Consider the following 15749-nt stretch of genomic DNA (forward strand, 5'->3'; position numbering starts at 1 on the left):
ATCCCACTCATTGAGATTGACCTACCCAAACGCTAAGGAAGGAGAAATTATTACTTACCTGAAAATTTCTTTTCATTTAGTGCAGTGTAGGTCAATCCCACACCTGCCTTCGGTTGCCAGATTTGGACTTTGTGATTAGCCTTCTTAGGGTGAGTGAAGCAGAGTATGATTCCTGCTCTTTGTTGATAACTGGTAAGTAGCTTCTCTAGCTCTTAGTTTGCCAGATATGTTCCCACTTTTGACTGAGCTCAGTGTTCTGGTTGTTGAGAAATATGATGGTTGCCTGTTGCTAATAATGTTCAAGTCTTAAACAGGTTTGTCCACAGTTTGGCTTTTTAGAATAATACTGGTGGACTGATGTCGGACTATATAGCTGTGACATCAGCTATTGCTCTGTCTCCATCTGCTGGCAGAGGTGCATAACACACTCATTGGGATTAACCTACCCTTCACTAAAGGAAAGGAAATCATCAGGTAAGAAGTAATTTCTCCTTTTCCTTTAAATGCTTAATAAAGTTTGAAAATGTTTGATACATTTTCTAGAATCCTTTGCAGTTGTATATATTTTTTTTAATTTTAACAGGGTTATCCATCAAATTGCATTAGGGCCTTATGGCATGATAGGCTCAAATGTGCATTGTATTGCCTATATTGCTTGACATATACATGAAATTCTGCATGTTCCCCCCCCCCCACCCCAGATACCCTCTCCTATTACAATGAATTTCTTAGCATCTGATTTGCATGCATGAATAATGCAAATGTATGCGAAGAAGATCATTTCTAGGCAATTTGATGCAAATACTTTATCACGGTCAGCCACGATAAAATAACACCAGCTCCCTGGTTAGCGTTAGATGTGCAGTGAAAGGCCCAAGACCCTAATGCAGGTCCTGCCGCACATTTAAAGTGGCAGGGGAAAAAAAAACTGGAGCTAAATGGGGAGGTTGAGCAGGAACATTACTGAACCACATTTCAACCCAGGGCCACCAATTGAGGTGGCCCCAACTCCTCCAAAATAAAATTAAAGTTTAAAATATGCACACAGTGATGCAGCCCTCAGCACCCCCGATAGACAGGGTCCCTCTCCCCCAGCCCCTCAGCAGACAAAAACCCCTCCTCCCAGCCTGAATCCAATCCCCAGACCTTACCCAAGTCACATGGCTGGGGAAAGGTGAGGTAGGTGCCATTTTGGAAAATGGCACCAACTGGGCGGGTTAGAGGGTGCACCCGTCCTAGACGTGGGATTGATTATAAGGAAAGGAGGTTTCTGGAGGGGACAGGGGGAGGTGTGGCTCTGCCTCTGGGGGCCAGGGGAAGCCAGCACCACACACATATTTAAACTTTATTTTGGAGGCACCGGGGCTGCCCTGGATTGAAAAAAGGGTCAACAATGACCCCTGCTCAACCTCCACGTTTGGCTGCAGTTTATTTTTTGGGCAGCCAGCGGCCCTTTTAAGACAATGGTGGTCCCGTGAGATTGGGGCTGCCATCGCAATAAAAGTCAGCTCACTGCAGTCTTTTATGTCACTGTATTTGGCTGTTATCGAGCTGCAATGTATTTTCGGGGGAGGGGTCCCACTATCACGGCAACACCCCCTGCAATAGTGGGACCCCTTCTACAAAAAGAACATAACATTCTGATGATTCTAGGCCTAAGTTACCTGTTAATATGGGGAGCAGGGAAACTTGATTTCTTCATATATATCCGATATATGATTGAGGTATTTTGAAAGAGATATTTTCTCTCTACATTAAAGGCATGTAAATCATTCTCGATTTAGTTCCTATTGTTTTCACTGGTTGCTTTGTTCATATATTCTTTTTTTTGTTTTGCTTCAACCTATACCTAGCTCCTGGGCTTTTCTTTTATTGGATCTCATTTATTGGGAATTAAGTAGAAAGATATACATAAGGATATACATTTTTTCTCTTGCTTTTCTTTACTATTTATTTATTTATGTGTTTGTTTATTTATTTATTTAAATAGTTTATATTCTGCTCATATTGAAAAAATTCATACTGAGAAGATTACAATAATGGCCGGATTTTAAAACCCCAGCATGTGTAAATCCCGGGTCTTATGCACCTCAGGCCAATTTTCAAACGGGCCCAGCCACACGCATAAACCCTGGGACGTGAGTAAGTGCTGGGGCCTGAAAAGGGGGCAGTCTGGGTGGTGGGGCTGGAGGCGCCAGTACAGCAGCCATTTGCTGCTGTGCCGGGGGAGCACAAACCGGCAGTGCTGGCGCATGCAAGTTTTTGCTCCGGAGGAGCAGCAACTTCAAAACAAAAAAAACACCCGAAGGTAGGAAACATTTAGGGGTGGGGTGGGAAAGGGATTGGATCGGACTGGGAGAGAAATGGGGAAGGCCGACGATGCCCCGCGAATTTAGCTCAACTGTGACCCCCCTTGTGCGTCGCTCCCAATTTTAGCCATAGGTTTAGTGGAAGTAGCTGAGGGAACTTTTAAGAAGTTCTTAGATTGAAAACACAGAGAGTGGGAGAAATTATAAAATATTATCAAATCTGCCAAATAAGAGATGTGCAAAGATTTTAAAATTAAAACTAAAATTTTAACATGCACCCTCTGCTTTACTGGCAATCACTGAAGCTCAAAGAACAACGGAGTAATATGATCCCATCTACATCCGTTTGTCACAAGACAAGCTGCCGAGTTTAATATACTTGTAAGGCCCTGATTTTGGTGGAAAGCAAACCAACATACAGTGAGTTACAATAATGTATATTTCTAAGAATATGTGCCTGAACTACAGTTCTTAAACTCATTAAAATAAAAAAATAGGTTTTAAATGGTGAAGAATACGTAATTTGAAATATCCCTTCCTGAGAGCTTGAAGTACATGAGGTTTGAAAGAAAGCCTTCAGTCGAATATAAATTCCCAATTTTCTTACTGTATCCTTAAACTGTATGGAGTTACCCAAAATGGAAAGGGATTCAGCTGAAGCATATAGCCTCCACCGTCAACATTTAACAATAAATGATTTTCAGACATCCATAAATAAGGGACAGACTGTGTGAAATGTGATTGTTTAAGACAAATTACCATTAAAATGGAAATAAAGCTGCATATCATCAGCATAAATTCTAAAAGTATTGGATTGATGTTCCAATAAATCACACAGTGGTATCAGATAAATGTTAATAAGGGCTGAAGACAAAACAAAGCCTTATGAAACCCCAGATGACATCATATGACATCATAAACACCTTAGACATAGTTCCATCAAAAAACACCAATTGCTCCCTGGACTCTAGAAATGATTTAAACCAAGCCTTCAATGCCAAGATCTACCAAATGCTTTTAAAGAATTCAGTGGGACACAGTGTCGAAAGGCAGATGATTCATCAATGAAGATCGCAATAACTGCTAAATCTTGATCCAACCCCTGCAGCAGATAATTAGTAACAGAGACAAGATTGTGCTTCTGGCAAAAGCCACACTGATATGGATGCAAAACTTTGTTATCCCTGAGAAAGTTTGCTAGCTGAGAGTAAACAATGTTTTCTAGCAACTTTCCTAAAGTAACAAAATTGGTGATAGGCTGATAATTAACTGAGGAATCTGAATCTAAATTGCCTTTTTTTAATACAGGATACAGAATGGCTTTTTATTTTTAGGCCAGATGGTACCCTACCCTCTTCAAGAGACAAATTAATGAGTTAAAACCTCCAGAAAGTCTTCTTTTAGCTGAAAAGTAATTGCAAATGGACACAGATCTGGACATGGATCTGGAGAACAGGAAGTGTTCTTGAGCTTACCTAAGTTTTGGTTTTTTTTTTAATTTAGATTTATATTCCACTTTTCGCACTTTTGTCAGCACTTCAAAGTGGATTACACTCAGGTACTTTTAGGTATTTCCCTAAGTTACCTCAGACTTTCCTGCCCTCTTGAAAGTTTACCACTTCGCAGAAGTAGGTGACCCCAAAGCAAAAAAAGATGCAGCTGGTGAGAGAGAAAATATTTATTTATTTACTTACTTTACAGTATTTATTTCTCATGCCCTTCAAAGTTTGGGGCGGGTTACAATAAAACATACATAGTTAAAGAGCAGAACATAAAATAAAAATAAAATAAAACGAGTACATTAAAAAGAGCTTACAATAACATAAAATAAAGGTCATGAAAGCAATAAAAGATTAGGCGTATACATTATAAAACACTTAAATCTGCAAAGGCTGGCGTGAAAAGGTAGTGTTTACACAAAAAAGGACAATGTAAAGAGTTTTGTAATAAGATAGTATGTAAAACACTAAGGAGAGAATGTCAAAGCATGGCAATCGTTCCTGGATTTATTAGTCAAACTTTTAAAGGTATTAAATAAAGCCTGAGGATTATTAAGGGACATGCAAATTTTAGTGGTATAATATGTTTTGTTTTTTTTTTAATTTCAGTCTATACCTAGCTCCTAGGCTTTTCTTTTATTGGGTCTCACTTATTGGGAACTAAATAGAAAAATATACATAAGGATATGCATATTTTCTCTTATTTATTTATTTATTTATTTATTTATTTAGTATACCGACGTTCATGACACATGTCATGCCACATCGGTTTACATCAAAATGGGAAATTTAACATTAACAGTCAGCATAGCTAGAGTGCAACTGAAAGTTAAGAGAAGATGTAAGTGACAATGAGCGAGGGTTACAGGAACTTGGAGGAGAGTAAGGAGAGCAGGAACATAGTATAAACAAAAATAAATATGTAACATAATAATAAATATGTATGTACTTATTGTTGTTATGTTACATAGTTACATATGTTACATAGTTGCTTTCATTTCTATGTTATGCCTAACCTTATTTTCTAATAATCAGTATCTCTCTCCGCTTGTGATGAGAAATCCAAATAAATGTACTCCCAAAATTCTGTGCTCTCACCTCCTAAAAATGTGTTCGATAAACTATCTTATTTTTATTTGTATTGACAATCAATTTTAATAAAATATATTGGAGAAAGAGGTAAGTTTCATTTACTGGTGCATGCCTCCACGGCCTTGCGCCCTTCTCGTAGTATAATCATTAACTTGCCTCCTTCCTCCTTATGTAAATTTTTATGTGTTTTTATAAATAATTTTGATATAATATTTATGTCAAAAAGATTTTTTTAAATCAAACAAGATTTTTAAATTGATTATAATCTCCACTTTGCATAATCGGGATAAAGCAACTTATATTTTTCTTCTATTGCTTTCAATATCTTATCAACTTTCATTGAATGACTGAAATTCACGTATCCCTTATGCTCATAGACAATTAAATTTCAATCTCCTTTCAATTTATACGCCATCTATCTTAAATATCCCTACAAGGGTTTTGTGAACGCCGAGTTCCTGTATATTAAACTAGCCACTAATCCAAATGGAACTGTTAGAGACTTATCTCCCAACACAGCTGCGTTTCGGTTTTTTCTTCCTCAGGGGGAAATGTCCATTCCTGTTATCCTTAGTTTATAGTTGATCCAAGTTCATGGCCGCCACTCGGAGCTTCGTAAGCCGGAGAGAGAACGGATAGCCTGAAAAAACGCCATGAACTTTGGATCAACTATAAACTAAGGATAACAGGAATGGACATTCTCCCCTGAGGAAGAAAAACCGAAACGCAGCTGTGTTGGGAGATAAGTCTCTAACAGTTCCATTTGGATAGTGGTAGTTTAATATACAGGAACTCGGCGTTCACAAAACCCTTGTAGGGATATTTAAGATAGATGGCGTATAAATTGAAAGGAGATTGAAATTTAATTGTCTATGAGCATAAGGGATACGTGAATTTCAGTCATTCAATGAAAGTTGATAAGATATTGAAAGCAATAGAAGAAAAATATAAGTTGCTTTATCCCGATTATGCAAAGTGGAGATTATAATCAATTTAAAAATCTTGTTTGATTTAAAAAAATCTTTTTGACATAAATATTATATCAAAATTATTTATAAAAACACATAAAAATTTACATAAGGAGGAAGGAGGCAAGTTAATAACCTTATTTTCTGTCAAGTTCTTCATTTTTAATTTAAAAAATTACAAAAATAGGAAAATTAAAAAATAAAGAGAGATATTGATTATTTTTTTCTCCTTCTGGTAAAAGGACAAGAAGTAGTGGGCTTTAATTACAGTGAAGAGATTAAGGTTAGACATTAGGAAGACATTTTCTAACTATAGTATAGTTTGATTAGTTTGATAGTTCCTTTAAACTTGAAGCATATTTTCTTCTGAGCTCAGTTTTATCCATCTACTATCAAGTGAACTAAGTACTTTAAGTAATGCAGATTATATCCCTTTGAAACCTGAAAACAGTAAAAACAGAATTCCAGTCTTGGTGTAGTTTTCAGTAGCTAGAGAGATGGGACATAGTATACTGAAAGGTATCATTTTATTTGCCTCTGCAAACTTAAGGCCTCATGTACTAAGCATTTTTCCCATAGATAGAGAATGGGAGAAAAGCCTTAGTAAATCAGTTGCTTGGTTTATGCATGCACAAGAAGCCTGTTTTACATTTTTCCTTCCCCTGTAAATGGACATAAAGAAATGTTTTAAACCCAATCATAATTTTATCTTAATTGCAGTATTGAAATTAAGTTCAGTATGGAAAATAAATACAGTTAAATATAGTAACTTTCTGAGTAAAGGCTGAAGAGGTTAGGGCTGTTCAGCTTGGAGAAGAGACAGCTGAGGCAGCTTGGAGAAGAGACGGCTGAGGGGGATATGATAGAGGTCCTTAAGATCATGAGAAGACTTGAATGAATAGATGTGAATCGGTTATTTACACGTTCGGGTTTTAGGAGGACTAGGGGGCATTCCATGAAGTTAGCAAGTAGCACATTTAAGACTAATCGGAGAAAATTATTTTTCACTCAATGCACAATTAAGCTCTGGAATTTGTTGCCAGAGGATGTGGTTAGTGCAGTTAGTGTAACTGGGTTCAAAAAAGGTTTGGATAAGTTCTTGGAGAAGAAGTCTATTAACTGCTATTAATCAAGTTTACTTAGGGAATAGCCACTGCTATTAATTGCATCAGTAGCATGGGATCTTCTTGGTGTTTGGGTAATTGCCAGGTTCTTGTGGCCTGGTTTGGAAACAGGATGCTGGGCTTGATGGACCCTTGGTCTGACCCAGTATGTCAATTTCTTATGTTCTTATGTTCTAACCTATCATTAAAATCATCCATTGAGCCTGAAGACTGGAAGGTGGCCAATGTAATCCCAATATTTAAAAAGGGATCCGAGGCAATCCAGGAAATTATAGACCAGTGAGCCTGACTTCAGTGCCAGGAAAAATAGTGGAAATTATTCTAAAGATCAAAATCACAGAGCATATAGAAAGACAAGGTTTAATGGAACACAGTCAACATGGATTTACCCAAGGAAAGTCTTGCCTAAAATATCAGCTTCAATTTTTTAAAGGGGTTAATAAACGTGGATAAAGGTGAACCAGTAGATGTAGTGTATTTGGATTTTCAGAAGGCGTTTAACAAAGTCCCTTATGAGAGACTCTAAGAAAATGAAAAAGTCATGGAATAGTAGGTGATGTCCTTTCATGGATTATAAACTGGTTAAAAGACAGGAAACAGAGAGTAGGATTAAATGGTCAATTTTCTCAGTGGAAAAGAGTAAACGGTGGAATGCCTCAGGGATCTGTACTTGGACTGGTGCTTTTCATTATATTTATAAATGATCTGGAAAGGAATACAAGTGAGGTTATCAAATTTGCAGGTGATACACAATTATTCAGAGTAGTTTAAATCACAAGTGGATTGCGATAAATTGCAGAAGGACCTTGCGAGACTGGAAGATTGGGCTTCCAAATGGCAGATGAAATTTAATGTGTACAAGTGCAAGGTGTTGCATATAGGGAAAAATAACCCATGCTGTAGTTACACAGTTAGGTTCCATATTAGGAGTTACATTGAAATCATCAGCTCTGTGTGCTGCGGCAGTCAAAAAACCAAAGAGAATATTAGGAATTATTAGGAAAGGAATGGTGAATAAAACGGAAAATGTCATAATGCCTCTGTATCGCTCCATGGTGAGAACACACCTTGGATACTGTGTATAATTCTGGTCACCATATCTCAAAAAAGATATAGTTGCACAGAGAAGGACAACCAAAATGATAAAGAGGATGGAACAGGTCCCCTATAAGGAAAGGCTAAAGAGGTTTAGGTCTGCTTAGCTTGGAGAAGAGATGGCTGAGGGGAGTTATGATAAAGGTCTTTAAAATCATGAGAGGTCTAGAATGGGTATATGTGAATCGGTTATTTACTCTTTTATTTATTTATTTTTTATTTTTATATACCGATGTTCCTGTAAAGAATACATATCGCACTGGTTACAGGAACTGAACAGTCGCCTCCAGGGGCGGAAATACATTAAAACAGGCGCCTCAAGGCAGAATACATTAACACAAGTATACAGGAAAACTATTAAAGAGAACTTTCATAAACTCAATTAAATGTAACTGGGAACCATAAATCAGGAACATATGTACAGAGGTAGGTATATCGCCTGTCGCTTCACCAGATTTTAGCTCTCACGGAAAGCTTGAGTGAATAGCCAAGTCTTTAGCTTATTTTTGAATGTCGGAAGGCATGGTTCTTGGCGGAGGTCCGGTGGGAGCAGGTTCCAAAGATGGGGACCTGCAGTGGACAGAGCTCGTTTCCTCAATGAGGTTTTTGTTGGCTGGGTGTGAAGCATGTTCTGGTATGCACTTCTGATTGGTCTATTGGAGATGTGTTGCTGTAGTTGTAAGGATAGGTTGAGGGGGGAGATGTTGTGAAGAGCCTTGTGAATCATCATGAGGGATTTAAATTGTATCCTAAATTTTATAGGCAGCCAGTGAAGATTTTGGAGGATAGGGGTGATGTGATCCCATTTTTTGGTGTTAGTGAGAATTCTGGCCGTCGCGTTCTGGACCATCTGAAGTGGTTTGATGGTGTTGGCTGGCAGGCCCAGGAGGAGTGAGTTGCAATAGTCCAGTTTAGGGACTATTGCAACTCACTCCTCCTTATATTATCTTTTATATTATCCTTATATTATCTTTTAGATAATATAAGAACTAGGGGGCACTCCATGAACATTTTTTTTCACTTAATGCACAATTAAGCTCTGGAATTCATTATCAGAGGTTGTGGTTAAGGTAGTTAGTATAGCTGGGTTTAAAAAAGATTTGGATAAATTCCTAGAGAAATCTATAAACTGCTATTAATCAAGTTGCCTGAGGGGTAGATTTCAAAAAACGCGAATAGGCGTACTTTTGCTGGCGCATCAGGCGCCAGCAAAAGTACGCCTATTCGCGTTTTAGTGGATTCGCGTTTTAGTGGATTCGTTTTAGTGGATTCGCGGAGCCGCGCGTATCCACTAAAATCCTGGATCGGCGCTCGCAAGGCTATGAATTCTGTATAGCCGGCGCGCGCCGAGCCGCGCTGCCTACCCCCGTTCCCTATTCGCCTATTCGCGTTTTAGTGGATTCGCGTTTTAGTGGATTCGTTTTAGTGGATTCGCGGAGCCGCGCGTATCCACTAAAATCCTGGATCGGCGCGCGCAAGGCTATGAATTCTGTATAGCCGGCGCGCGCCGAGCCGCGCTGCCTACCCCCGTTCCCTCCAAGGCCGCTCCGAAATCAGAGCGGCCTTGGAGGGAATCCTCTAACGCCCTCCCCTCATCTTCCCCTCCCTTCCTCTATCTAACCCACCCGCCCGGCCCTGTCTACACCCCCCCCCCCTTACCTTTCTCCGGGGATTTACGCCTCCCGGAGGGAGAAGTAAATCCCCGCGCGCCAGCGGGCCTCTTGCGCGCCGGGCCGCGACCTGGGGGCGGGTACGGAGGGCGCGGCCACGCCCCCGGACCGCCCCGGGCCGTAGCCACGCCCCCATACCCGCCCCCAAAACGCTGCCGACACGCCCCCGAAATGCCGCGACGACCGGGCCCGCCCCCGACACGCCCCCCTCGGAGAACCCCGGGACTTACGCGAGTCCCGGGGCTCTGCGCGCGCCGGTAGGCCTATGTAAAATAGGCTCACCGGCGCGCAGGGCCCTGCTCGCCTAAATCCGCCCAGTTTTGGGCGGATTTAGGCGAGCAGGGCTCTGAAAATCCACCCCTTAGGGAATAGCCACTGCTTATTACCGACTTTAGTAGCATGGGATCTATTAAAGTTTGGTTACTAGCCAGGTATTTGTAACCTGGATTGGCCTCTGTTGGAAACAGGATGCTAGGCTTGATAGACCCTCGTTCTGACATAGTATGGCAACTTCTTAAGTTCTTAGAATGTTAGGAATTATTTGGAGAGAAATGGAAAATAAAATAGTGAATATCATAATGTTTCTGTACCGATCCATAGTGAGACTGCACCTTGAACATGAGGTTGATGGCCAAAGGTGCTAGCACATTAGCTAGGCTTTTGCATGTCCTACCATTCATTTGAAGCTTACCGTTCAGCATCCCTTTCCAACTAGACTTCTTCCTCCTCATTGGTGAGCTACTCAGCCCCTTGAGGTAAGAAGGGATTCAAGCTATATAGGCTTTCCAGCACATGTCTTGCAGGGTAAGTTTCAATTAATAATTCATTGATCCAGAACAGACTGGTTTAAGAAGGAAGCAATCATTTTGTTTAATTTTACAGTTGCTCATGATCTAAATTTGTACTTGCTCAATTCCAACTTACCAGAGCTATGCAGTGCTCCAGCCCCCTTGCCCTGGCAATCGGCCAATTCGAGGCCCTCCAGCGATCTTTTTTGTTTTTGCTCTTACAGTAATGTAATATAATGGAAGAAGTAAGTGTGAGTTTGTGGATAAGGATGAGGTAGGAAAACATTAATAAAAATGACACGTTAGTCCCTTTTTTTTTTTTTAAGATAGAGTAGATATATACATATATTTTCTCTCAAATTCCCAATGCATCTATAAAAAAAAAAAAATAAAAAAATACAATCATAACAAAGAACCCATTACAGACTCCTTAACAAAAGAGACCCCCCCAACAGAGCAAATCAGTGCCAGCTACAAGAATGTGCAATCTTCCTTTAAAACAGTACAAATGTTTTTGCTTTTCTTTACTTCCTAAAAAGCAAGCCCCAACCTCTGTATATAGCAGAGTAGTTAAAAAGCACACAACAGACACAAAAAAACCCAGAATTGTTGCTGCCAAGTCACCAAGGCTTGAACCGTCTTCAAGCTGCTCTCCCCTACCTCTGCAATTTCCCTGCAGCCCCCCTGGCAGCACCCGTGTTTGGCAGCCACAACAACCTGCAATGACTGTGAGCAGAAGGAGGACCAGGTTGGTACATAAGGGCGGGTAGGGTCATTTGTGGCACCATGCCCAACTCTCTGCCCCCCCCCCCCCCCACACACACACACACACATGATGGTTCAGGCTGTATGCAGAGGCTATGGCTTTCTCATCACCCAGCAAAAAAAGTTCAGCTTTAGAGATTTATAAGAACACCATCAATCAGATTCAATGTTTAAGGTACGTATGTGCAAATATAGAGTAAAAAGGCCAAACCTAATCGTTTAATTACAGCGTCTGCTGCCACTTAGAACGAGAATGCGTGCCAGAATTACCCATTCCCTTACTACTACTGCTGCTTTTCCCCATAACCATCCCTTTTAAAAACAGGACTTTTTGAAAACTCTGGATAATTTTTTTTTTTCACATTTTCTTCAGTTTGTTTCATTAATTCTGATCAACCTCTAAAGAGATGTCATCACTTAGTTTTTCAGAGGCCTTTTCTCCCTATATCCCTAGTGTACCCTTCATTAAAAACGCCAGCTGATAATTTTACTGCAGCAACTGCAAATACCAAGCGTAGAAGTTAGGATCGGCTTGCTTACCGATTAATTCCAAGCCGTGAAATATTGGGGGAGGAGGCCAGGGGCTATTCACTACAGAGAATGCTCAGAGGCAATACAAATGTGAGGCTACCTCACCATCCCCAACAATAAAAGGGTAAAAAAATATATACTGTAATTAAAAACAAAACAGGGTATGCTCTCTATTGGAAACTGTCTGGTTGTACATCAGTGACTTCTGGCCCTGGGATAAACCCCATGGTACTGAGGGACGTGTGGGCACACCGGAAGTTGAATAATAGTCATTTAAAGCTGCTGTTTCTTTTACAAAGTCAATATCTTGGGGTCTACATCAGCACCTTAGGTGTATTAATTCCTCTTTATTTGCTCATTCTTGTAATTTATCATTGTTCATACCGGAGCCTGTACTCGTCTTAAAAACCCCTCTTAAAGTAGGAGGTATTCAATGGCTTCCTAAATCTACTCAAGATTGGAAGAATCGGAATATATCTATCTACCCGCCCTACAGGAATCCATCCAGATCTTGCTCCTCTCCTCAACTCTGGTTTGAAAAAAACCTGTTTTTGTGGTTGCTGGGGGTTACTCTCAGGTGTGTTCCTCCCCCCCAGGCAAAGGTCCATTGCACGGCTCTGTCCCTGCCGGCAGGTCCGCGCCCAGCATAGGTTGGCTCTGCGGGAAGCCTTGGCTTTGTTTCTGCGCTTCGTTCTGAGAACTGGAAAGATGTTCTGGTTCCCGGTTTTTCCCCTGAATGAGTCCGCACGAGGCGTCATGAACTCAAGGGAGGGATTAGCCAGGAGCTAAGAGTCCCGAGCGCTGCGGACTTGTACCAGGCCGTGTGAACGCGTGCCCCCCCCCCCCCCCGCACAAATTTCTCCCCATTGCGTACGGAAAGATTCAAGCTTGCCAGAGCCCTGCTGGCACGCGGCTTCACAAAGGGATTAGAAGAGGGAATGCAGCCTGCCGTCGGGTCATGGAAAAACAAAATGAAGGTGGTTCACAAAGAGGTGAAGGAATAAAACCCATATAAACAATCTCGGGGGGGGGGGGGGGTGGTGGTGGTGTTGTGTGATCCTGGTTTCCATTTCCTGCTCCTGTGTGTCACCTTTTAATTCTTTCTTTTAAGGAGAGAGAGATAGAGAGAACACACATTTTATAGCCTTTTCCCCAGCTCTTGGCCTGGCCACTTCCCTGTTAGGGTGACGGGCAGCAAGGAGCCTGAAGGAGAGGTGTTATGACAAGGCAATGCCAGAGTTGTGTGGGTCATTCAGTTTTCGACCTCTCTGCCAAGAGAGCATGCAACAAAACATGTTGGGCACCTTCAGAGCTTGCATTGATAGGAATTTCTGCTGTGCTTTGGCAAAAGGGGAATACCGTGAGATAAACTAGAGTCTCAAGTCTGCCTAGCTGTAAACCTGGTTTATCTAGTTGGTAATAGCTTGGGCAAGTTCTTTGGTTCCCAGCTGATCTGCAAAATGTAAAGACAACATGACTTTCAGAAGCTGGTCTTCCATTGCAGAGATCACTGGGTCATACATTACAAGTTGGGCATGAAAATATGCAAAGATCCTTATTCTTTAACAAAAGCAAGAAGGTGTAACAAGCAAGGATCTACCGTATCAAATGGCTGGAAGGCATAACGGTTTGGCATGAACCTTTAATAGCCGAAATATGCTAGCCTGTACCAGCCTAAGATCAGGTCCTCTGGCATGAGGCAGGATATTTTTTGTGAAGATCAAGGGACAAGTGGAAGCCACTGCCTTTTGTTTATGATGGAATACCTAAACTACTTAGATATCTGTAGACTCTAGCTGGGAGAGGGGGCTGTCGAGGTGGCATCATCTAAAGGGGGTGGCCCTCTCAGGACTGGTGGATAAAGTATCTAACATTGATAACGAGATGATACCTGTCCTGACTAGCAGGTTGGCTGAGGACATGTAGGGAAAGGATCGCCAGGAGACCAAATGGTCAACAGGCTCAACAATGATGGAGTTTGCCATCAATATCTGGCTAGACCAACAATCTGAAGGACATGGCTGTTCATAGGATCAGTGGAAGCTGATGGAACCAATGGTCACACCTGGTAGTATATTAGATATCAGCCTGGCCATGTAGAATGGGAATCTACTTCTGGTATAGGTTGTACATTATTTGATATACTGCCACCCTATATTTTCCACTATCTACATTGATAACATTCTGCTCTTCCAATTGATATCCATCTACTATACTTGGGGAGTAAGAGAGGAACATTTCATTTTCCAGGGTTAAAGATCTGGTTACAATCTAAAATATGTCCAGGCAGTATTCAGTTCTGTGCTTTGATGTCTTTTAAAAATTGCATCTATTTTTGTGGGAGGTTGTTTGATTACTAATTGTTCCATCTGATGGAATATCTTCTTTGACTTTCCTATTCTTTTTGGCTTTAACAGTCAAACTAACCTGCTTTTCTTTACATTTTCTGGCAAGGCAAATATGGTTTCTGCCTAGCAAATGCTGTGCTAATCGATTTTTCCCAACTAATCCAATTTTTTGCCTTTTTCATTCCTATTTTTACTAGGTTTGGTAAGAAGAAAGAGGATAAAGGTGAAAAGTGTGACCAGAAAGGAACTATAAAACAAAGTACTCTAAAAGAAGAGGAACTAGAGAAAATGAAAGAAGAACGTGAAAGGTAAGCTGGAAATTGATTGCCATGATGTGGAGAATGCAAAACTAGAAATGTGATGGCAGAAAAAGATCATACAGTCTATCTAGACTGCCCTTGCACACTAACTAATTTAGCTTTACAATACCTACCACTCTGTCAGAGATCCCCTATGATTATCCCATGCTTTTATGAATTCACATACTTTTCTAATGTACACCACTTCCATGGGGAAGTTGTTCCATCTGTTACAATTGGCAGTCCGCGGGTTGTCCCCCACACTGCCACTCTTACCTCCTCCTCTGGCCCAAACTACTGCCATCAGTCAATACAGCCAAGGACCTTCACATAGTCATGGCAGGCTGCCAAGCAAGTGGCAGAATGCCGCTGGTGGTTCTGGCCGAGCTGGCTGCTCCTCAACGCGGCAAGATGCTGCCGACATGCGGCAGACACTGCCACTCCTGCACTCTCTCCCTGGGCTCCTCTAAGTGCCTGCGTGCCTGACTTAAAGGGCCTGCAGTGGGAAATCCACCATGGCTCCCACTGATGACTTCATAGGTTCTGGCCTATAAAAGGCCCTTTCTCCCTTCAGTCCTTGCCTCGGCAACAGGTCTCCCTACATCCTAGTAGAGCGAGTTGCCCTCCAGCGTCCATTATCTTCTGTTTTCAGTCCCCATGTCCTTTGTCCCGTGTCTTCAGTATTCATCTCCAGTGGTGCTTGTCTTCATCTGTATTATAGTTATTGTTCTATCTCTTGAAAAATCTTCTCCTAGGTCTCTTGACCCTTTATTTTCTCCTACTCTCCCAAGTTCATCAATATTCCTGTTACATGTAACTTTATTTTTCCCTCTCGGTTCATAATATTATTCCCTTGTTACCTGTAAACCGATGTGATATGTCTATGAATGTCAGTATATAAAAGTTTTAAATAAATAAATAAATCTCCAGCCTCCCTGGCCCTTGTCTTATTCATCAGTTCCTGTGTTTGTCTCTTCAGTTCTTCAGTGTGCCTCACCTGCTTGTTCCGCTCTTTGTCTACCTACTATCTGTCCCTCCTTTCCCTTTGGACAGATACTTGATATTGACCTTGGCCTGATCTGTTGACATTATCATTGCTGCCTACCACTGACCAGTGCCTGACTCCTGGATCAACATGACTTCTACCTGCCTCAGACCATAGCCTGCCACCAGATATGCCTCCCCTTCTCCTGTTCCAACCCTGCTTCGTCCACGGATCTCTCCACAAACAGAGGCCCCCAAAAAAATCTGACTGCGATGG

General features: G+C 41.3%; 1 protein-coding gene across 1 annotated transcript in view; it reads left to right on the top strand.

Moving 5' to 3' along the window:
• Positions 1–15749, top strand: part of PARD3B (par-3 family cell polarity regulator beta) — a 2091605-nt gene that overhangs the window by 1552252 nt on the left and 523604 nt on the right. The window contains 1 exon segment of the mRNA XM_029606318.1: positions 14387–14497. Within this exon segment, the coding sequence (XP_029462178.1) occupies positions 14387–14497 (111 nt within the window).

Source organism: Rhinatrema bivittatum, chromosome 6 (genome assembly GCF_901001135.1).
Source record: "Rhinatrema bivittatum chromosome 6, aRhiBiv1.1, whole genome shotgun sequence".
NCBI lineage: Eukaryota > Metazoa > Chordata > Amphibia > Gymnophiona > Rhinatrematidae > Rhinatrema > Rhinatrema bivittatum.